This window comes from Hippichthys cyanospilos, chromosome 6 (assembly GCF_059441005.1).
Source record: "Hippichthys cyanospilos isolate Australia breed blue-spotted pipefish chromosome 6, RoL_Hcya_1.0, whole genome shotgun sequence".
In the NCBI taxonomy this organism is placed as follows: domain Eukaryota; kingdom Metazoa; phylum Chordata; class Actinopteri; order Syngnathiformes; family Syngnathidae; genus Hippichthys; species Hippichthys cyanospilos.
This window is the reverse complement of record NC_142374.1, coordinates 9470303-9492500: the sequence shown is the minus strand read 5'-3', so window position 1 is coordinate 9492500 and position 22198 is coordinate 9470303. Positions and strand designations below refer to the sequence as shown.

The 22198-nt window shown below is 39.3% G+C and overlaps 4 protein-coding genes across 9 annotated transcripts in view; 1 reads left to right on the top strand and 3 right to left on the bottom strand.

Moving 5' to 3' along the window:
- srgap1a (SLIT-ROBO Rho GTPase activating protein 1a) overlaps positions 1-12111 on the bottom strand; it is a 55909-nt gene extending 43798 nt beyond the window's left edge. For all 3 annotated transcript variants that reach the window (XM_088418037.1, XM_088418038.1, XM_088418039.1), the window contains exon 1: positions 11615-12111. In XM_088418037.1, coding sequence (XP_088274163.1) covers positions 11615-11678 — 64 coding nt within the window. In that variant the 5' untranslated portion in view covers positions 11679-12111. The remainder of the gene's footprint in view (positions 1-11614) is intronic.
- A 192-nt stretch (positions 12112-12303) lies between these two features.
- Positions 12304-15809, bottom strand: rxylt1 (ribitol xylosyltransferase 1). The gene is made up of 6 exons (XM_088416590.1): positions 15601-15809; positions 15286-15468; positions 14981-15083; positions 14567-14881; positions 14229-14399; positions 12304-13572 (listed from the first exon to the last, which is right to left on the bottom strand). Exons 1-6 carry the CDS (start codon positions 15743-15745, stop codon positions 13170-13172), a joined length of 1320 nt encoding a protein of 439 aa, XP_088272716.1. The 5' UTR covers positions 15746-15809; the 3' UTR covers positions 12304-13169.
- Positions 15810-16032: 223 nt separating this feature from the next.
- Positions 16033-17805, top strand: uqcrfs1 (ubiquinol-cytochrome c reductase, Rieske iron-sulfur polypeptide 1). The gene is made up of 2 exons (XM_088416591.1): positions 16033-16238; positions 17065-17805. The coding sequence occupies exons 1-2, from the start codon at positions 16127-16129 to the stop codon at positions 17673-17675; spliced, it is 723 nt and encodes a 240-aa protein (XP_088272717.1). The 5' UTR covers positions 16033-16126; the 3' UTR covers positions 17676-17805.
- Positions 17806-18611: 806 nt separating this feature from the next.
- LOC148422083 (protein C19orf12 homolog) lies at positions 18612-22187 on the bottom strand. 4 transcript variants are annotated; one of them, XM_088416594.1, is made up of 4 exons: positions 21902-22187; positions 20793-20970; positions 19514-19676; positions 18612-19429 (listed from the first exon to the last, which is right to left on the bottom strand). In XM_088416594.1, the coding sequence occupies exons 2-4, from the start codon at positions 20793-20795 to the stop codon at positions 19164-19166; spliced, it is 432 nt and encodes a 143-aa protein (XP_088272720.1). In that variant the 5' UTR covers positions 20796-20970; positions 21902-22187; the 3' UTR covers positions 18612-19163. The 4 variants fall into 4 exon arrangements, with proteins under 4 accessions (XP_088272720.1, XP_088272722.1, XP_088272721.1 ...); XM_088416596.1 differs by lacking the exons at positions 20793-20970; positions 21902-22187 and adding an exon at positions 20125-20440; XM_088416595.1 differs by lacking the exons at positions 20793-20970; positions 21902-22187 and adding an exon at positions 20139-20434.
- Positions 22188-22198: the final 11 nt, after the last annotated feature.

Below are 22198 nucleotides of genomic sequence, written 5' to 3'. Positions count from 1 at the left end.
GAAAAGCACTGTCATGATTGTGCGGCATGTTGGCGAGGTGTGTAGGAAAAGGTGGATCCAAAAAATGCAGGGAAAGCCGCAAGGTGATGTGTTCAAAATAAATGGTTTAACAACACTCAGCTGCGAAGTCCAACAAGGGCAAAAACAAGGGTAAAAACTCGAGGCAGAACTCCAACTCACTGGAAACAGCGACAGGAAAATGATGGGACTCTGGGGACAGGATAGCGTACTACGGTAGACAGCAAAAACAACGTCATAAGACAATGACCCGACCACTAGCAGTAACAAAAACTGGGGCTAAAATACATGAAACAATAAGTAGGAACAACACGGAACAAACAGCTGGAAGGGAACGTGAGTCATGGGAAGCATGCCCAAAACAGAAAACTCACAACAGAAACATGATAATCTTATGTCATGTTACAATTTTCAGGCATGCCACCCAGCCCTACTTTTGCTTTTTGGGACAGTTACCTTTGGGCACATAATTTTCATAAAGGTGATCATTTCTGAGTCAATAAAATTTGCATTCATATTTAGTAGGAGTAATTACATTATTGTTAATGCATTATTATTTGCTTTATTTTCATGTATTATTATGGTTTTTAAATATCAAGCCTTGAAACCTTGTTTATAAACTGCTTGTTTAAAGAAAGTGCAAAAAATATACATATTTGACCAGACATGATGAATAATCGTCATTAAAAATCATTATTTCAATATTGACCAAAATAATCATGATTGTTATTTTGGACATAATCGTGCAGCACTACCAGGAACAAATATTCATACAGAAAGCAAGCAAACTACAGAAAGCAAACTATACACATCCAACACTATGGCGTTATATTTGTGCCACAATTACGCACGCGCGGAAAAAAAATTTGAGCGTTGAAAATAAAACTGAGCGAGCGAAAACAGATTTTGAGCGCAGAAAAAAAGTTCTTGAAAAGAAGTTTCTCGCTCAAAATTCCTTTTTGCTCGCTCGCAATAGCATTCTCGCGCTCAACATCTCGCTCTCGTTCGCAATACTCCTCCCTCCCTCGCTCAACATCGCGTTTGCTCAACATCGAGCTCTCGCTCGCTCGAGTCGTCCTCTGCGCTCGCTCAGTTCTGCTCACGCGTTACGTTTGTGCCACAAAACCAGCCAATCAGAGCTTGTAAAAGCACATTGATTGACAGCTTGATATCCAATGAGATTGCTTGTTGTGTTCACCCGGAAGGAGCAAACGAGAGTGCGTCACATCGACATGGGCGGGAGTTGTGGGCTTATATTATTAAAGTACAAAAACTAACAAGGTATTTCTGTCAAATGATACAATTCAGTAATAATAATGATATAAAAGTAATTCTCCAGCCCAAGACCGTGTTGACGCACTCTCGTTTGCCCTTTCCGGGTGAACACAGGGCAAACGAGAGTGCGTCAACGGATAGCGTACAAGCAATCTCATTGGATACTGAGCTGTGTCAATCAAAGTGCTTTTACAAGCTCTGATTGGCTGGTTTTGTGGCACAAACGTAACGCGTGAGCAGAACTGAGCGAGCGCAGAGGACGACTCGAGCGAGCGAGAGCTCAATGTTGAGCAAACGCGATGTTGAGCGAGGGAGAGAGGAGTATCGCGAGCGAGAGCGAGATGTTGAGCGAGAGAGGGCTATCCCGAGCGAGCAAAAAGGAATTTTGAGCGAGCAATTTCTTTTTCTGTGTTCAAACTCCATCGGCGCGCGCTCAAACTCTTATCATTACGCGCTCAATAGTTTTTTTCTTGCTCTCAAAATCTGTTTTCGCTCGCTCAGTTTGATTTTCTCCTTTCAATTTTTTTTTCCGCGCGTGCGTAATTGTGGCACAAATATAACGCCATACAACACAACACAAAACTTCAGCATGTCCACAAAATAAAATAAAACAAAACAAGGTAAAATACAAACCGTACAAATGTATTCAAACTCCAAATGAATTCATGCACATATATTACTCACGTACATGTAGATAAATGAAAATACTGTCTATAATAAATAACATGTTACATTTGTGACTGATAATGAGCCAGATATGCTCAGGGATGAACAAATTGATTACATGCTTTGCCCATATTTTGAATTTAGCTAATAACTTTAGCTAATAACATTTAATAATATATATATATATATATATATATATATATATATATATATATATATATATATATATATATATATATATATATATATATATATATAATAATATAATATAATTTAATAATAACAATTTTTTATATCATGTTGTCATATAGGTGCTGGAAAATATTGATATTTAAAATTTTGGTATTGTAAAAAGATTTACAATTTCTAGCTAGCTTCCGAGTAACAGTTGTCCACCTGCCATTTTGTGCGAAAAGTCAGTCCTTATAAATCAAAACTTACAATAAATGTAAAAACCAAAAAAAAAACCTCTTTGTCTTCCTTTGTTTGCCTTGCAAAACAGACAGAAGTAGTAGGATGATTCTTTGCCCATCCATATAATGAAGCAGAAATATTTTTTAAGTTAATCAAATTGAATAAAAATGAATTGCAAATGATTCTGGATCGTACTGGAAATTCCCAAATAATTCCCAGTAATTGAATCGAATCATAAAACAGTCAAACATTACCGACCCGAAAAAAAAAAAAAACATTCAGAAAAATTGTAATCAATACAAATTTAAAAATTGTTTGAAATGTTGTAAAGCAGTGTGCCCGGTTCAGTGCATAAGGTTCGGCGCCCTCCCACCTTCTGCCTCATCTGGATAATCTATGTAGGTTGGGTGCACCACACTTAAGGGGATGGAGAAAGGCCACTTTGATTGCATGATTGTAACCAGCTGCGTTGCCCCCCAATTTGAGCATACGCCCTTCTTTCTACCTGCGACAAGTTGCATTCGTCTACGAAATTGCCATATCTCTGTCTGGCCCCACTCAATCACGTTTGCGCCACACCGTGCAGCAGACAACACGTGAGCTGTAAAAGATCACTCTACATGCTCAGGGCACAGCACTATACTGTACCAACTGAAAAGCACAATAAAAAGGCATGTTTTTGTCTCAACACTGAGCATCCCATGCTACACCACTCCCATTGCCTTGCCACAAAGTACAGAGTCTAACAGGATGTGTGGTTTCTAGGCCTTTGATAGATTTAAACCAGAAGAGGCGCTAAGAGGGCTTTCAGAGGACCAATCCTACTATTCAAGACCAGGCCTGTAATTCCAGAAACAACAGCATGTGCTGCAAGCATGCTTTCAGAAAGGAAAAGGGAGATGCACTGAACTGGGAATGATTGGGTTATTATTATCAACGTTCAATCATTTTAATGTAATTTTCAGCACGTGTAGCAAGCACAACACATTCACTCGACACTCCTACAAAAAAGGTTTAAGAATTACTCTTAAAGATTAAACGTTTGTTATGAAAATAAGCCATATATAATGCACATAGACGAATGTGTTTGTATGAACTTAGTAATGTCAAGTGTTGAAATTTCTGTGTTAAAAAGGGAGATGGAATTTTCACCTGAGTCTGACGCAACAACATCTGTTGAGCCAAAACTGCACCGAGAAGGCATAATGATGAGGCTGCCTTGGTCGTGAGAGACTGCTGCAGTGCAGTTGAATTTGATGCTAGAAAGTGAGTCATGGATACAAATTCATATTTCAACCTCCCTGCCCCCCCTCCCCCAATTTTTTTATATCACCTGAGAAAACATTTCTCCCTGACAAAGAGTTCTGCAAAGAGAAACACATGTTAAAGTCGTATTGACGACCGTTCAAAAGTGACAGATCTTTATTTTATCTGTGCCGTTAATTTTAGTGGACCTTTACTCACCATCTACACAATCTATCTGTAGTGAAAGATAAGCCTTGGGGAATGTCCACAATGATGACTTCTTTTCTCAGGGGTAACCAGAGGCCACAAAGGGCTGAATGATTAGCTCCGACACAAGCTACTGCAGAGAAAAAGATGAGAGAACAAGGAGACTTCTCAAAGGCTAAACTTGCACATAATTATAGTATGTCACTATGGAGGAAGTGACAGAGTTACACGTTGTTATCTTCTCCCACCTACCCTTAGGGAGCCTTTAACGGGTAATCATCTCCCATTTTCTGAATACCAGCAGGAGCAAACTTGAGAAGCGACTGCGTTAAAAGGATGACATGCCTTCTTTAAAAATATTTTGTCTCAGTATCTTATTGAAGTCCTTTGTAACTGCTAAAGCATGAACACCACCTTGACAAGAACGGACAGGTGAAACTAAATGCCAGTTACTGTATATTCAAAGACCAAAGTTCCGCACAAATCCACTCAATGATTTAGGATTACTGCATGGTCTGAGCCGCCGCACTGGAATGTGATCGACTTGAGGGCAGCTGCTCAGAGCAAAGGACAAAGAGAGGAGAAGAAGAAAAGACAGAAAAGAGCAGGCAGATCTGCTTTCATTGCTCATTGTCTCGCAAGACTAAGGCGCGCGGGACTCAACCTTTCTCTCTTCTATCTCCAACAGAGCCAGAAGAAAGAATTGGGCTTTCGTGACTGTGTTTGAGGCCCAAGCACTGATGCATGAGGCGCAAACTCGGCCAGGTTGCTGTATCTCATACGCTCAGATACTCCACTCACACATGACCCGAGGGAGATGGCAGTGTCTTCATCATGGCCTGATTAAAAAGAGATTAATGAGGTATGTCCACAGTGGGCCTGAGTAAGCTGAAAAGTCCACTTAGCAAATGTACACACTTTTCCAATTACAATACACAGACAAAGTGATGATTAAGTGATATAGTACTGTACCCAGATTAGAAAGTACGATAAAGCCCAAGATGAAAGTTTTTTCAAGCCTACAATTACAACTTATTCTATTTTCAGACCAGTACATCATAAAAATGTAACTCTGTTTTTTTACCTTACTTCTGTTAAAGTAACATACTGTAAAATAGGCAGTTGTGAACTTAATACAAACTACATACAACCACTATTTCTTTTTTTTTAAGGTACAAAGTGTGTTTCCATTGCCTTCGAATTTGAGCAAAATACAAGTCAGGTTAATCCAAACTGGTAATGGAAACAGAAATGTAAAAATAAATAAATAAATAACCCTTCCAAATATCAAAAAACGTTTTTATGCTCTCATGAGGTGTTTTTTGAGGTGTCAAAGTAAAAATAATTTGCAAAAGTTTTTTTTCCCATTTCCATGTGACCCTGCTTGCCATGCTCAGTCATGTACATGGAAAATCACATAACTAGTATTCCTCCTATATTTGGATTCACGGTGGCTGAACAACATGAAGAAAATAAGTAAGCCTAACAACATCTAGGAGATTTTGCAAACACGTTTAAAAATCCATGTTCTGTGAATGAATCTTTCGTGAGGCGTGTGTAAGCCCGTTTTTAAGTTTCTGTGTGCTTTTGTGTGCACGTGTGTGCAGTCATTGATGTGCACCCTCCTTCTCTTCCCCTTTATCTGGTCATCCAGAACGCGGATTTTGGCAAAAGTTTTATTTTTCAGCCGATTGGCGCCCGTTGGCCTGTTTCAGTTCAACGGTTGGACTCACTATCCGGACGGCTTGTTCAGACCTTGTTCTCCAGTGATGGAGGACACCATCACTGGAAGCGAACAGTCTTCAGTAGAAACAGCAACAAATAAGGATGGAAAATAACCCCCCCTCCCCCCGAATAACTAAATGAAAAATCTATATTAATAACTATTAGTATCTTGAAATAATTTTTACTTTCAGCTTGAATGATTTTATTCCTTCTTTTCGTGTATTGCATAATAGCTACTGTATATGAGGGTCATTTACAATAAAATTATTGTTACTCATGGAAACAGCTTATCAGTATTGCAAGGGGGATGAAAAATTGAAAATCTTTAGAAATACACATTTTATATGAGCCCACAAGGTTTGATTATTGTTGGTGAGAGACACTAATAATTTCCAATAAAAATAACATTTCTGCCACCAACATGTATCAACATTTTAGTGGCTTGTCATGGGAAAAAAAAGTCAGACAGGCAGACTTAGACAAGGGAGAGAAACACTAAAAGAACATCATGCATGACTTAGCAATTAGAAAAGAGCAAGACACTGAACCCCCAGTTGCTCCTGATGCTGCGTCATCAGTAGGTAGAATGACTAGTTAGTGTAAAGCGCTTTGAGTACCCAAGGTAGAAAAGCCCTACATAAGTGAAAGTCCATTTACCATTTAGTTTATGAATATTTCTGGTCAATATGTATCGAGATGAAGCATACAAAATGTTAAAGTTTAAACAGTACGTTAAACACAATACCAATGTAGGCTAGCTGCTAAAGTTAGCCCCGCCAAAACCATGTACGGTATTTTGAAACATCTGTCCCTAACCTTGCCGACGGAACTTGAAATTGAATATTAACATTAAAATTGTGAAATGTGCTGTTTTTGCCTATAGCATAAAAAAATAATCACTATGCTGTGAAGCGAAGTAATAAAGGGGTTAAAATACAAAAAAAAAGTATCTTGTCTTTAAAGGTTTACAATACAGATTAAATGATTTGTGCTGGTTTTATGTTTAAGACAACCTTTTCACTGGATGTGTAAAAAGCACAATGAGGTGACATTTAGAAGACAAATCCATATTTCCAGTTATGGTGGTGAGACTAATCTATATCATCATAAAAACATAAATAAAATTGCATATACTGTGCATATACCGTATGCAAGGTTTACACATCATAAATTTACCCCAAATTTAATACATTATCTTATTAAATGTAGACATATATCTTTTTTAATAATATATTGTTTTAACTCTTTTTGAGCACAGCCATTGACATTTACATCTTGTCAGTTCTTTGATAGTTGTTCCATAAATTGACAACTCAAACAGATACACACATTTGCTTGCTGGTGGCTAGCAAAAAAAACAAAAACAAAAACAACAACAACAACAACAACAAAAACACAGATAAGCCTCACTGGACTATAAGCCGCAGAGCTCAAACCATGAGGAAAAAGTAGCAGCTTACAGTCCGAAAAACACGATATAGTAGACTTCTTGTTGGAGTCTCTCAAAGCCATTACAAAAAAATGTTACATTGTCATTGTGAACCCTGGAAAAGGGAAGCAGACAGAAATGTTACTTATGGCACATTTCTGCTCATCTTTCTCACCTAGTAGTATACCCAACACATCCCTCATGTAGCCGATGAATCCGCTGAACACAGATGCAGATTAAAACAAGTCGCTGCTTATGACCTCTGCCTTTACTTATTCTCACACTGACCTCATGCCGACTCATCCCCTTCCCCCAATCTCATTCGCACTAATCCATTCCTACTAGGTGGCAGGCAGAAGCCTGGCCTGATGGTCAAACTATGTCTGTCTGCCTTCCTGTCTCTCCATCTGCCTAGGAGTCCAGCAGCCGTTCAAAGGAATTTAAGTTGCCCACACTCGCAAAGAATCTCTTGAAATCCTTCTTAGACCCCCCTTTTCTCTCATTTTAATTCTTCAGCTCACTTTCTGAGCCTTGGTCAATTCTATTATTAAAGTTCTACTTTCTATTAGCTAATGGAGGGCCACATTGAATCAAATCTTGCTGGGGGGGGGGGGGGTGCAGCAATGTCTGGATAGCCTTTCTGGCTTTGCTGAAGAGCACAGCAGAGAAAGTGAAGCTTTGGTTTTGTTTGATATAGTATATTAAAGCTGCAAAAAGGATGTGTGGCCACAGATAGGGCTGTCAATAACATCCTTTAAGCACCAGTGCACACAGAAACGCCACGCCCAAAGCCATACCACAAAATAATGATGCAGACACACACACACACACACACACCCACACACACGCACACACACACAGTTAAAGACACTGGGATGGCGAAAACAGATGGTTATGTGTGTGTGATGCTCTGAAGAAGTACTTCAGGAGGTGTCAAGATTCCATTAGTCCATCTACCTTCTAAGAACCATCAGCAACTCTTGGATACTGTTAGGATAGCGTGCAACAGTAAACCACCTTTGGCAAATGTGTGCAGCAAAGTAACATGAGCTTGAAGTTTTGCAAGACTGAATTATGTTTGACATGACACAAGCTTCAGTTATTAGCCAGGCATGCACTTGAGGAAAAAAAATATATGACCACACACGCACACAAGCAGCAAAAGCAACAGAGGAATGTAGCGTTGTAACAATTAATTCATTAACTGACTAATTGATTATCAAATTAATTGCTGACATTTTTGATAATCGATTAATAATTTCGAATTTATTCTAAATTTTGGCAAGTTTGGCATCTTTTTTTTATTTCATTTAGACTGCTTACAGTAAAACATAATTTCCTTTGGTGCGTTTCTCTGATTGTGACCACATTTATTTTTACACCAGTATGAAAATGTAAGTGCACACTATAAGTTTGCCGATGTATTGACTCTGATTTCAACAGTCATGAAAGCAGGTCAAGGGGGACAGCCTTCATGAGGGTGTGGGAGTGTACCCCTGACTGAAGCTTGAGGAATACTGCCATTAAGTCATGACCTTGAAACCATAAACAATGGGCACCTGACATCAAATTTGCACATGGAAAAATAGTCATCGCTACTTGGCCCTGTTTGACCTATCAATGGCAACAGACATGCACATATAATGTCACACATTTCTGTTGCCAAATTCTGGTTGCTTGAAATTAGCTAGAACAGATGAACAATACAAATCAACTGAATATGAATCATGCAGATGTATTAACTAGATGTGAAAGTCTCACAATGTCACCGGCGTCGGTGTCTGTGGTGCAAAATAGAGTAGAGCAGGGTTGTCCAACTCATTTTTATCGTGGGCCACATTGTAGTTATAGTTTCTGTCAGAGGGCCGGAATACCAGTGAAGTCAAATAAGTGTTCAAGTTCGTCACACAAATAGCTAGTTTGGAGGTCAGAGGTCAGTAAAAACTTTTCAAAAGAGAAACCGGGAACAAAAAAAAAAAAACTGTTGTTTTTTTTCTCCCCCCCAAAAAATTTAAAGACAGCTTGCAAGTCACTTGCAGTCAAATCAGCATTTCGCAGGCCACATAAAATGATGCGGCAGGCTGGACCTAACCCCCGGGCCTTGAGTTTGACACTTGTGGAGTAGAGTGAGCATGTAAAGCTCCGGTTTATCACTGCTACACACAAACACGGATCCAGAGAATTTGGCAAATATCCACTTTGGCTGAAGTTTTCAAGACCTTGAGTTTTAATACCACCCCCTACAAAAAAAAAAAAAAAAAAAAAAAAAAAAAAAAAAAAAAAAAGGCGCATATAGCAAATAGGAAAACCTGGAGACATTTACCACCCCTTTACCATAACCCCAACTACGTGTAGACTACGCCATAGTTAAAGCATTGTTTTTTTAAATCACAATAATCTCATTTTTAATCTCAGACTTTATGCTTTCTATATGATGATTAGATCTGTATTGATTTCTTGGATTTTGGAAAACAAAGCCTCAGTCACATCCTGAAGTGTACACTGGCATTGTGTTTGGTTTAGTGTGATAGGCTGATAGGCTCCTGTTTAGAGTTGGAGGGCAAGTTTAGGAGCAGAAGAAAGACGTAGAAGAGCATGTGAGAGTCATCAATATGACGAATGGCAAATGTAACTGAAAAAAAAAAAACGCCCTGGAGGCACCTTTGATAAAGAATGCATTGTTTGTAAGAAGGAGCTTGATTACCACAGAAGCAGCTCAAGTTTAGCCTTCCATATAAATGCAAAGCTCCCAGCTGTGATTGCAACCACATAGCAACAAAAACGCTAATGTAGCACAGCTACAACCTTTTTATCACCACGGACCGGTCAACGCTTTTGATTTCTATTGCGGATGGGGGGGGGGGCTTCTTCTGCTGGCTGCTCTAAAAACCACATCATCCTACTCACTATGTAAGTAAAATCAACAGCGGCCGGAAGCAGCCAGAAGCGGCCAAAACTAAAGATCGAGCACAAACGTATGAACTGTTAAACTAAATCGTTTCCAAAACATTATTTCGGGTGCAGCCCACGCGGCCCGGTACCAGTTGATCCACGGACCGGTACCGGTCCGCGGACTGGGGGTTGGGGACCACTGAAGTAGCGAACCGTAGGATAGCTCTTTGCCAAACTACGCTCTCGAACACCCCACTATTGAGCAAGTCTGTAAAAAGTTTGTTAAAGAAAATAAATGAAAGAATATTTTGTTCAAGAAAATACATGACTGAGGCCTCTTCTTTGTCTTCTAGCTAACAACAGTTATTCTGAGCAACAGATTGATGTTACATGACAAGTGGGAAATTTCTCCTACTGTAGTTTCTACTGTAACATCCCATATGACTGTGTAACATCCCTTGTTACATATTAGTCACCATTGTGATGAAAAGGAGAAGGAGAGCCTTAACAGTTCTTGCAAATGAGTATATTTTGGCCAGGCACTTGCAAACCTTTTAACTCTTCAAGCAGTGTTGCTCACCTTAGAACCCACCAACCCCCTATCTTATCTGCTAAGTGAATAGTACTGTGAAACCTTTGTAGTTGAATACCCCTAAAGTCACACAATAGGGATTAGGGCAGAATTTGCATGGTGACCTCATCACATCAACTGAGATCTTACCTTAAAAGCATTAAAAAAAAAAAAAAAATCTAGATGTGGGTTTACATTTCCTCCTTTTTTTTCAGCAACATCAATAGATCTGCACAACTCCTTCGACACTTGAAAATGTTCACACAAAAACAAAGCGAGTGTCATAGGTATATCTGATTCTGTGTTTTGGCAAAATTACACAAGAATTGAATGTATGAACGGTATCAAAAGTGGTTCATTTACTTTAACAGATGTATTCGTATGTGTTTTACTTTTATTGTATGTATTTTATTTATTGTACTTTGGCAAAGGTTTTATGGCGGGTTTCCCTATACTTCGAACCGGATTATTACATTTCCATCATGGGATTGAATGTTCTGATGTACCGGCACTAACATTGACCCAGACAGGATTGTATTGCACTGTATGTAGTATTGTGGCATGCAACAGGCTCGGATAGACAGAGCTTGTTGGCAGCGAGCCAAATCCCCATGGCTACCTTGGAACAGCCCAATGAGTCCTTCCTGTGTCAGTGTATTTGTATTTGACAATAAGTAATACCTACTAACGGCATTCATGCACAGGTTTCTCATGCCTGTTAAATTATACGGTAGGTATATGCGTTTGGGAATTGTGCAGCAGTAGTAAACAAAGAAACGCCAACTTCTCTGAAGTGCCCCTGAGCAATACACCGGATCTTCATTCAAGATGTTATGCCTTGACATGTACTTTGCATCGCTGAACAATGCCGGTCGGACCCGAACCGACTTTTTCTCAAGGACCTATTTAGTACGAGACTGTAAAAACGCGAGTGAATTTGTGGAACAGCCCTAAATGGGGGATTGAGCGGCCGTTTAAAATGCTTACGTAAAAGTCACCAAATAGCTGCCTCGTAACACACCGGCCAGTAGTAGTCATGTCTGTTAAAAGCACTGCTGGAGGTCATACATTCCAAACTTTTTAAATCACTAGCTAACGCCTCAATGATGAACTAGCTTGGCTGCAGTTTTTTCCTCCCCGTTATAGACCAAAGTATGCCAGCAGCCTCTTACCTTTCACTTGACACTCGTAGTCCGCGATGATTTCTTTATCCTTTTTAAATCTCGGCGAAGACATCTCACATCCGATTGTTAGAAAAAAAACCGTGTTTTGAAGTGCTTTTTCAGAAGGGGGGTTTACAACAGGAGACTCATCCCAAACTGGACCAGGAAAGGGCGCAACCAAAAGATGATTAAATCCCCAGGAGAAAACGCTTACTTCTTCATTAATAATCTTCCTTCTTCGACGGATTGGCGATGCTCAATCCTATTTCAACCAAGAGATCCGCACAACTCCTTCGACAGCCTCCCGCTACCAGGCGAAACAAAACAACACACAGTCCGTCAAGTTTTCAGGGGCTCGTTAGCGGAGCATCATCCGCAGTTAGCACCGCGTAGAAAAGTAGTGCCTAGAAGCCGCATCGGGGGCTATAAAAGTCGACTTGTCCGGTTTCCGTGGTTTTGAGTGAGGACACTCGCAAACACCACCCCACAACGCTCTCCCTGGAAGGTTTCGCCCACACTAACTCCCTGCAGGCTTGGGGCTGACAAGTAACCAAGCAGACTGCAGTACTCACGGCAGCTTGAGCCAGGCTGGAGGGAGGGGTGGGGGGGGGGGGGGGGGGGTATCACGTTCACACACGCACGCACACACACGCACGCGCGCAAGTACAGAAATTTTCCTAAAAAAATCGGTACGACCGTTCATTGACAAAATTTTAATACTCATTGTATATCAAAAATAGCACAGCACGCAAAATAAGGCTTCCAATCCAATACTAAACAGTTAAACAATATTGCACAACATGAAAAATGGTTTGAGTGAGGAAGAAACGCATGGTCATCGAATAGTGAAGTGTGATAATGCGGAATTTGGCTAAACATTTACTAAAACGCCTTCAAGACCAAGCACGGCTTTCAGATGCAACTATAGACTTGAAAAAATAAAATGGAGGTGAGCGCCATCTACTGGGTACAATATTCCTTGTAAAACAAGAGGAGGACGCAAGCATCTAAAATGCAGTAATTTTTTAGTGACGAATAAATGGCTGAATGAAAAATGTTTTAAAAATAGCACTGACATTCATGCGGCATAGGAAGAAAATAAATAAAGCAAAATAAATAAATAGACACTATTAAATAATTGAAGCATGCAATATCTAATTCCCTACTTTGAACATGTTAACTACACAGACGTACTAGTTTTAAACAAAGTTAAGCACATTGCAGTGTTGTTGTTTCTATTGTTGGCATTGTGATTTCTACAAAAAAAATAATGACAATTCGTACATATACAAAATGTAGTTGAAATACAAGGATCTCAATTTGCAAATGGCTATTATTTATAAATGTGACAAAACTGGTCATTTAATCACGGTCAACGATTAGATATAACCATCAAATAAAACTCTAGAGGGCTCTCACAACATACATAAATATCATTCAGATTAATTGCACATAACAGAATACTGTCACCTGGTTCACTACACAAGAAGGCAAACACAATTCTCCACTTTCCACAAAATCAATGCAATTAGTGTCACCCACATACTTTTTTTGATAAACACGATCAGCCACTTTTGAAAAAGTTTTCCTCTATGACCTCGGTGAACCTCTCCTTCATTTGCTGACGGAAAGTGGCGTACCACTCCAGCAATCTCCTCCTCCTGTCCACCCTCTGCTCCTGGCTCATTGCTCTTTCCCTTTCCAAAATAGCGGGAAGCTCTCGCCAATCACTAATAAAGATGAAAGGTGCTCCCGCCGCTTTCAGGAGACGTAGTGGTGAGCTGGGGCCAGCCGCGCATGTCCTAGGTGTCAGAACATCTTCCACCACGGGCACTGAACCATAAGAGCAGGCCTCATAGATGCGATAACATTCTGTGTTGACACCGACGGGGCAGAGGGTGAGCTCGCTCTGGGCCAGGGCAGTTTGATACTGCTTTAGACTCTCTGCTGTCTCCTGTGGGAGCCATCTTCAGGTACAAGGGAAGACAAAAAGGAAACGGGAAATTGGTATATGTTAGCCAGAATGCGTTAGATAAACTTCAATTTAATGTATTTACATTTCAAAAAGAATAGGTTTTCAATATTGTGGATCAAATGTTTTATTGCTGACTTTCCGTCTTCCCATGACTTTATTCATAAAATGCTCATCATACTTGTTTATTGTGGAAAGTAAAAGGTCATAGTAATTGTCTTTGTCATCCTCCTACCTAAATAATCTCACAGGCAAGACATAAAACAAGAAATACACCTACATACGGTAATCATATAAAGACAAAAGCTAAAAAAAAAAAACATGTTGCTACCAGGCTAATTTTTGAGTGATCATGTTGATTACAAACCTTAGGGTCGTGCAGTGCTACTCCAAGTAACTCAAATACAAATGACAATAACAATTAGGCTAATGTTATAAAAATAACTCCCAAAGCTTTGGAATTTATAAGGAACCTTATGTTTGTCACATAAAATCACATATCAAAATTAGGGTAGTGGTATCTATCAACTGTTTTGTTTGCCCACTACTGCAATGTGTTTCTAATCGTGTGTGCTCACTATGTTTACGACAATAGTGACATTAATGCAAAAGTGTATTCTGGACCGAATCCGATATCACAAAATGACTTACTTGTCCCTGGCAGTGGTGATACAATCCTTATCCAGGCCAGATTGTTTCAGAACCTGCATGAGTGTTTCCCTTGAAGAATTCTTGTAAACAGTACCAAGGAAGTTGCAGAGGTATGGCCTGTTGGAAGTGATCATTTCAGCATTGGGCCTGACCATGGGAAACTGCCTGTATCTGAACAGGAAATATTAAACATTAATTGAAATAGAAAGGTATACAAGTATTATGTGACATGATGTACAGTATACTGTATATAGGTAACAGAATGTTTGTGGTTTTGATTTTCCAGTAAAACGGAGCAACCTGTCAGATCATCAACAGAAAACCATAGAATAACTTACGTGGCAACGCCAAGAGGCCACTGGAAGACATCTCTATCATTGACCAAAGGGCTGTCATACACTAGAAACAGGATGTCGACAAAGCCACCATGTCTCTTTAGGTAGGGTCCTAGCCAGTCATTGTTGCAAAGCTCATCACCCAGCAGGACCACAGCCACGTGAGACACCGTGTGGGACTGAACCAAAGCTCGGACATGTTCCAACCAACGTGTGGAGTATGACACCTTCTGCTGCTCACGACCATTCAGAACAAGAACTAGGCTGTTCACATCTAAGGGTACATGGCCTTGGACGACAGCAGGTCCTGTGTAGAAACTAAAGATGAAGGAGGAAATGAATGAATGATGAAGTTGTTTCAGTTTAATGCATTATTATGTTCCCACAACTTTGTAAATTCTCATCAGGGGTCATTACCTGAAATCAATTTTGCTTGAGTGGAGCTCGCCTTCTCTCCATTGAGCTATCTTGTCAGTTGGGTTGAGGGGCCCCTCCAATATATGCTCCCAAAGATAAAGTCCTAGTGGAAAATGGCTTTATAATAATAATAATAATAATAATAATAATAATAATAATAATAATAATAATACAAGTGTGTGTATGTGTATATATATATATATATATATATATATATATATATATATATATATATATATATATATATATATATATATATATATATATATATATATATATATATATATATATGAAGCAAGTCTCACCGATGGCTGCTTTACCCCAGATTTGGACCTTGTATCTTTTGGGTTTGTTCTTTTCTATTCGTGCCATGTGTTGTTTAAAGGCCTCTCTTTTTTTGTTCAGTGCGGAGTTGTACTCCACTTCCTCATCCTCCCATGGATTCCATTCATCACCAACGACTGGAACAGCTCCACCATCTCGACCACCTGTGAACCAAACTAACAGATCAGCTCGGTCCTTTTGATTATTCAATCGAATATTTAATTGTAGCTTAAAGGTAGCTATAATTAAAAAAAAACTGTATAAATCGTATATGCTTTTTCTACGTGTGAAAATACCGGCGGGTCCAGCTTCTTTCTTCTCCACCTTGTGAACGCGCGATATGACTTTCGTGCTGAAAAACACGTTGTATGCAGCGTAAAGAGAAAATGCTACATAGGCAAAAATTATGAGAAGAAACAATTTTCTTTTGGGAAATTTCATTTTTCCCTCTTTCTATTATTGCTTCTGTTACCATTATGCATCTCTGCCTCCATTTTTGTGAGAGGACCCCGTGTTTACATCACGAGGAAAGTTGCAATGAAGATGTGCCTGTTTAAAAATCCCCTTTATTCAAACAATTGCATTAAACGATCCACTTGTACCAGATTCCAGTTTAATATGAAATATTATTAATTAGTCTCAAAAATATGTGGCTATTACACAGAACCAATTTGAAAAGGGGCCGCTTTAGTTAAGAGATCGAGACGGAACCTTTATCCAGGAAAGTGTTTCCGTTGTGTGGAAACGCAAACACACACAAGATTTCTACACGCAAGGTCGCGTCCCCACATACGGGGTGAGGAATTGTCTTATCAAGCGACAATGATGACTTTTGCTGGGCGTTTTGGGGTTCTTACCCCAGTGTTGCTGGGAACAAAGCAATCCGTCAAATGTGTGGCGTTATCTGGAGCAAAGGGGTTGATCCCCGTTACTGGTAAGATTCTTTCACTGGGCCTTGCATCGACCAACTATATAATCTACGTCATTGGCTGGTCATCTGTGCAACAATCTAGCCACAATGCTAAACTGTAATCAATGTAATAACTTGTAGTAGCAATGTAGGTGTAACTTGCGTGTATGTCTTTTTGTCCTTGGATCAAAACATTGTTCAAAGTTCGTTCTTCACACGATGTGTATGGGCACGTTTACGGATCGACGCCCGTAGTGCGGACGTGATAAAAAAAAAAATAATAATTTTGGATTGGTTTAATGGAGCTATTAGAACTGGAAAGGCAAACACACACATTCAAGGACAGTCTCGAAAGTAACGGGTGTAGCCTTAATCAGCTATTTTAGTGGTAAACAAACTATGTTTGCTCAGAATTGGAGACAACACAGTGTGGATATGTTTTAAACAACGAAACAAGCAAATCGCAAGCTTGATTGTAATAATTCAAATCCAAATCGACGAAAGCTCATCCAGTTTATTTTAATACATTAGGTTTCATTTAAGATGAATATTGCCCAAATATTGGTTGTCAGCCACTTTCACAACCAGTTATTTCTATGGGTATTGGTATTTGACAATTATCATTTTAATACTCCTTGGCTCAGTCATACATCAAGTGTGAATCATTTTCTGGACAGTGTGCATTTTTCTATTAAGGGCAATAGACGATTTCAGTGCATGTAGGATTTTTCACTAGATTAAATCTTTTTTCTTACTGATGTTTTATTCAGAAAACGTAACTGTGTTGGTATGCCATTACATTGATCTGGTGTGTCTGGGTTTCACCATTTATTTGATGATCTGATTTCAGCTCCCACAGGAGTCCGGCTCACTCATACAGACATCAAAATCCCTGACTTCACAGATTACCGCCGCCCTGAAGTCACCGACCCAAAAAAGTCTTCTCAGGACAGCAGCGAGTCAAGGAGGGCCTTCTCCTATTTGTTCACGGGGGCCACCACTGTCGTTGGCGTCTATGCAGCCAAAACGGTGGTCAGCCAGTTTGTCTCTTCCATGAGTGCCTCGGCTGACGTGCTGGCCTTGTCCAAGATTGAGATCAAGCTGAGTGAGATTCCAGAGGGCAAAAACATGACCTTTAAGTGGAGGGGGAAACCCTTGTTTGTCCGCCATCGCACTGAGAAGGAAATTGCCGCAGAGCAGGCTGTGAATCTTGCAGAGCTTCGTGATCCCCAGCATGACAAGGATAGAGTGCTCAATCCTAGCTGGGTTATCGTCCTTGGTGTGTGCACTCACCTGGGGTGCGTGCCAATTGCCAACGCCGGGGACTTCGGTGGCTACTACTGTCCTTGCCACGGATCCCACTATGATGCTTCAGGAAGAATTAGAAAAGGGCCAGCTCCACTCAACTTAGAGGTTCCCTACTATGAGTTTCCAGATGATGACACCGTTGTGGTGGGATAAATATTAGATAAATATCTCTTACAAATCCATCCCCTACTGTAGTATATGTTCGAAAGATGGCTCTATGTACAAGGTGGAGGTGAAAATTGTTTATTTAATTATCAATTAAAAAAAACTGTTTCTTACAGTATTGTTGCAGGCTTTTCATTCTCTCATTGTAAATGTTTGTCTTTTCACACCACATTTCCTTATAACAAATCAGTGAATGGGACTTGCGTTTAGTGTGTAAGTGTGTAGCATCACGATTTAAGAAACCTCCAATACTATTTAACAAGCCTATTCAACAGTACAGCTGTGACAGATCCACTGTCTGGGGCAGTCCAGAATGAATGGAATCTAACAAGTTGTGCTTTGACCAACCAAACATGAGAATGGAAAAACTATGACAGTATAAGGAATTTAAAATCTAATTGGTCGAACATAAAACATTGCGAAGTTATGTTAGCCATCACTACGGATTCCAAAGGTCTAAGACAAATTACACTAGCATGCACCGCATAAAGACCAAAATCTTTTTGGACAAGAATACAAATATCTGAATTGCTATTGGAGGCAGTACTTATAAGATAAATGGTTATGGGAAAAAAAAAGACAATAGACTGTTTGGGTTTCATCCATACAATCCTGGAGGACAAAAATAATTTTTCTTTAATTGTAGGTTCGTGCTGACAATTTTGAAGCCAGTGTTGTCCGTTGTTGGCCCTGAGGCTGGCTACACACCAATTGGTAACACCTTATGCTTAATATTTTGGCTTCCTCATTTGGCAACATCAGAGAACACTTTTTTTTATGACAGATTCACCAACATCTTCAATACTATTATGAGAAAGTGGAAAATACTTCCTTCTCATCTGAAGAATGTTAAAATGTTCAGAGTGGCATTAACAGTTTCATCTCAATAAGATGAGATGTATAAAAGAAACAGGAAATCCATAATTTGAATGTAATTTCAGTTTTGTGAAAATTATATTCAGAAAACTTTTGTCTATCACTTTATTCACATTTGTTTAGTACATAACTTGAAATAACCCAACTGCTGCAAGAAAAAAGAATCTTAATTCAATCCAATATTATTTCACATTGTGTGCTGTGCCATTGGTGAATAATTACATAAGCCTTCATCAAATTGCACAATTCATTATAAACACAAACAAAACAACTGAGAGCAAAAAAATTCCACTTTGAATTAGTAGTTTCTGACTGAAAATGACACCAAACGAAAAAACTTTGTGGTACAGATAATTAAAAGCATCATTCCCAGGTAAGGGACACAATTTTAAACGTATAAAAACACCAGAGAAAATGATCATTTTAGTGATAGCAAATTATGTGCTCTAAACAATAAGGGTAATGGCACAGCAGATTCAATTCAAACAAATGTGTCATCAGGGTGAGTAAGTGTTGACCACTGTGGTTTCAGGATCATATTTAGCAGTCTCTGCATGAGCAAACTAAGTCATGTCCTCATCAGTTCATGGCCTGTGGACACTAATCCACATAGTGCACATTTGCTTGTAGTTCCTTGGTAACAAAAGTAAGAAGGGATGCTGTGAGCTGCTGCTTCAGACTTAAGTTGCCCATGACAAGTGCAGTTAGCTGTGCCACATCAGTCCACTGAATGTCCCCAAGGATTGCCATCAGATCTGCATATAGCTTCTGTTGCTGTTGAGGACTGAGCTCCATAATGACTTGAGGAAGGGGTTTGAACTGACCGCTGGTCAACCAACAGCCAAGAAGACCTCCAACAGCACCGCCTGAGGAGAGCCAAGGTGTCAAATATCACATATGCATTGGATGGTGCAATATACTTATGTTGCCAATATACTTATGTTGCATACCTACTGCAATACCAAGAGGACCCCCAACCAAGCCTCCCGCAAAGGCCAGGCCTCCAGCTGTCGCAGCTCCTTTGGCCGAACCCTTGACTGTGGTCTGGATCTGTTTATCAGCAGATAACTCACAGCACAGTTTCATAATGTCTTCAACTCGATGACACATTCTCTGCATTATGGAAATAACAAAAAGCCGTTATAGCAATTTACTTTGAACCAAACTTCAAAATGTAAATAAAGCCACATGTTTTACAACATTACATTTAAATTTACTCATCACACTAAAGTAGGGATTGACAACTCTTCATTTAATATTTTTATAAGGTTTTTATAGAGTGTTTTCAGCCTGGCGTAATTATTGAAAGTGAAATTGGGCGAAAAGCGAATCAAAACTGCTAACAACACATCCATGTATAAAGCTAAGACGCCATGCTTAAGATTAATGCAAGTAGTAACGGTGACTAACTTCAGTGGCGTTACATTAATACGGGTTGAAAATTGAGAGTGACGGGGATGAAAATAAACCCATTAATAATAGCGCGGAATACACGTGCCGGTTGAGGTGTTGACACTTTTGTAATAACATGACAAAAAGATCGGAAAAATTGAAATCAAACCTAATCTACTGCACCTTGTTGCACTAGGAATTCTTCATCAATATCGGCAGGATCTTGGTTTTAGGTTAAATGTCCTGCTGTGTAAAGCAGCCTTGGCGTTCGAAGTGAGTGACTCGATTGAAACGGAAGTGGATGGTCACGTGGCGTGGATGTTGTAGTGACGGGAAAAACACCGGGACCTAATTTCAAAACCTCCTCCATTCTCATTAGATTTCTTGTTACTTGAATTAATTTGCCATCAAAGTAATTCAAACGATTACATTGTAATGCAAAAGTAAGATTATGACTATTTATTTGCCCTACACGGTCCTACAAAAAGAATGTAAACATAAACATCAAACTTGATTTACACTTAAAGGGATACTCAATTTATTTGAGCATTTTCAGCAGCAAATGGTTCTTTTCTCTCCAGTGAATTTGACGATTAAAACATTTATCACATAAGTTCATATTAAAAAAAAAACATGTTTTCATGGTTTAAACGCAGACCTGTCTACTTTTATTTGCAGGTGAAATAAAAACTTTCAATCAGACCGACAACAAACTGTCAAATTCGGCCTACACCTATCCCTAAAAATCACACTCAGCTTTGGTTCATCACAAGGTTGTGTGCTAAGTCCTTTACTGTACTCTTTATACTGTACCCGCACAACTGTACACCAACCCACCATTCAACTCCGGCCGACACCACTGAGGTCGGCTCATCTTCGGAGGAAATGAGTATGCCTACACAGGGATGGGGTTGACTGTCAGAACTGGGACAAACCACAGAGCGAGGAACCTTGTCAGACACAATATCCGGTCATCAAGACTCAAAACTGTTGCCCTCTGGTCGGCGCTGAAGGGCTAAAAAAACAACAACAAAAAACGGCTAAATAAAAACAAATAAAAAGTTTTCCCATTTAATGAGTTTTTAATTTCCCATTTAACGAGTTTATAACAACAAAACAAGAACATACTGAAAATAACAATCGCACTCTGTGAAACTTTTTTTTTAAACGTCATCATTCTCCATATTTATCACAGTATTGTCATTATGGCTGCTATAAAATGACAAAAAAGGCTTTCTATTATATTGCTGTCGAAAATAGCATCACATGTCCCGAAGGCTTGGTAACGAGCGTCCAATCTCAGTTCATCATGAAAGTCACTTACTCGTAACGTATTATCGGTCCTATTTGCGTCACCAGCCAGAGAGGGAAAACGTGTTTTTAAAGGCATTAATTGTACATGAAAATAATGTCGTTATCCAATCAAATATAGACAAAATATTAGTTTTGCGGTTGAAATGGCTAAATAAGGAGATTATGCCTTTTAACCTTTAATATTTGAAGGAATTGTTTTCTACAGAAGGAATTGTTTTCTACAAAACATTTTGGGGGAAATAATGTAGAACCACGTCCGTCCCAAAAACGCACACCCAAAACATTTATCTATTGATCGATTGACTGATTTTATTTGGTGATACAAGGGAGAAAAGAAACCATAGTTGCAAACAAAGCTGATGCTTGAAGAAAAGCCACAACAAACTGAGAAAGTTCAAACCATACGAAATCAGAAGATTGAATTAACAGAAAAAAATATTTCGCGATCATGTGTGTTTTAGTAATCTTACAGCACACCCATTTCACCAACAAGAATGATGTGCGAGCTTGCTCTATTACAAAACTGTATAGTGCGCACTATACAGCTCCGCAAGATCTCATCTTAAATCCTTTAAACGTTCCTTGCCAAGTTGCCATGATCCGCTATGATCGTAACACGTCACAAATATTACCTTCTACGATTGCCTTGGTTAGAGCATATAGAGTTGCGTTAAAAAAAAAAATAATCTGCAAAGTTTGAGACCCTAACCCTAACGAATACTTTTATGTTCATCGTCACCGAGCACAGAGAAGGGAATAAAAGTCGTCTGTGCTACGGAACAGTTGCAAATAAAGAATAGTCAACAACTGTATTTTTGACTTATTTCCTTCAGAGCATACATCCTAATTATTATGTTACGAGTTATACTGAAGTAAATTAAATTTATCAGGTGTTGTTTACATCTACGTTCAGAAGCAAATTACCCACA

Excerpts from the sequence above, each read along its gene's own strand:
- rxylt1 (XM_088416590.1), bottom strand. The coding sequence starts at position 15,745 with ATGAAATTTCCCAAAAGAAAATTGTTTCTTCTCATAATTTTTGCCTAT. Across the intron at positions 14,882-14,980 it reads TCAAGCAAAATTGATTTCAG|TTTCTACACAGGACCTGCTG; the intron begins GTAATGACCCCT and ends CTTCATCTTTAG. Across the intron at positions 13,573-14,228 it reads ATCACCACTGCCAGGGACAA|ATGGCTCCCACAGGAGACAG; the intron begins GTAAGTCATTTT and ends TTGTACCTGAAG.
- uqcrfs1 (XM_088416591.1), top strand. The coding sequence starts at position 16,127 with ATGATGACTTTTGCTGGGCGTTTTGGGGTTCTTACCCCAGTGTTGCTG. Across the intron at positions 16,239-17,064 it reads GGGGTTGATCCCCGTTACTG|CTCCCACAGGAGTCCGGCTC; the intron begins GTAAGATTCTTT and ends ATCTGATTTCAG.
- LOC148422083 (XM_088416592.1), bottom strand. The coding sequence starts at position 19,682 with ATGCAGAGAATGTGTCATCGAGTTGAAGACATTATGAAACTGTGCTGT. Across the intron at positions 19,430-19,513 it reads TCCTCTTGGTATTGCAGTAG|GCGGTGCTGTTGGAGGTCTT; the intron begins GTATGCAACATA and ends GGCTCTCCTCAG.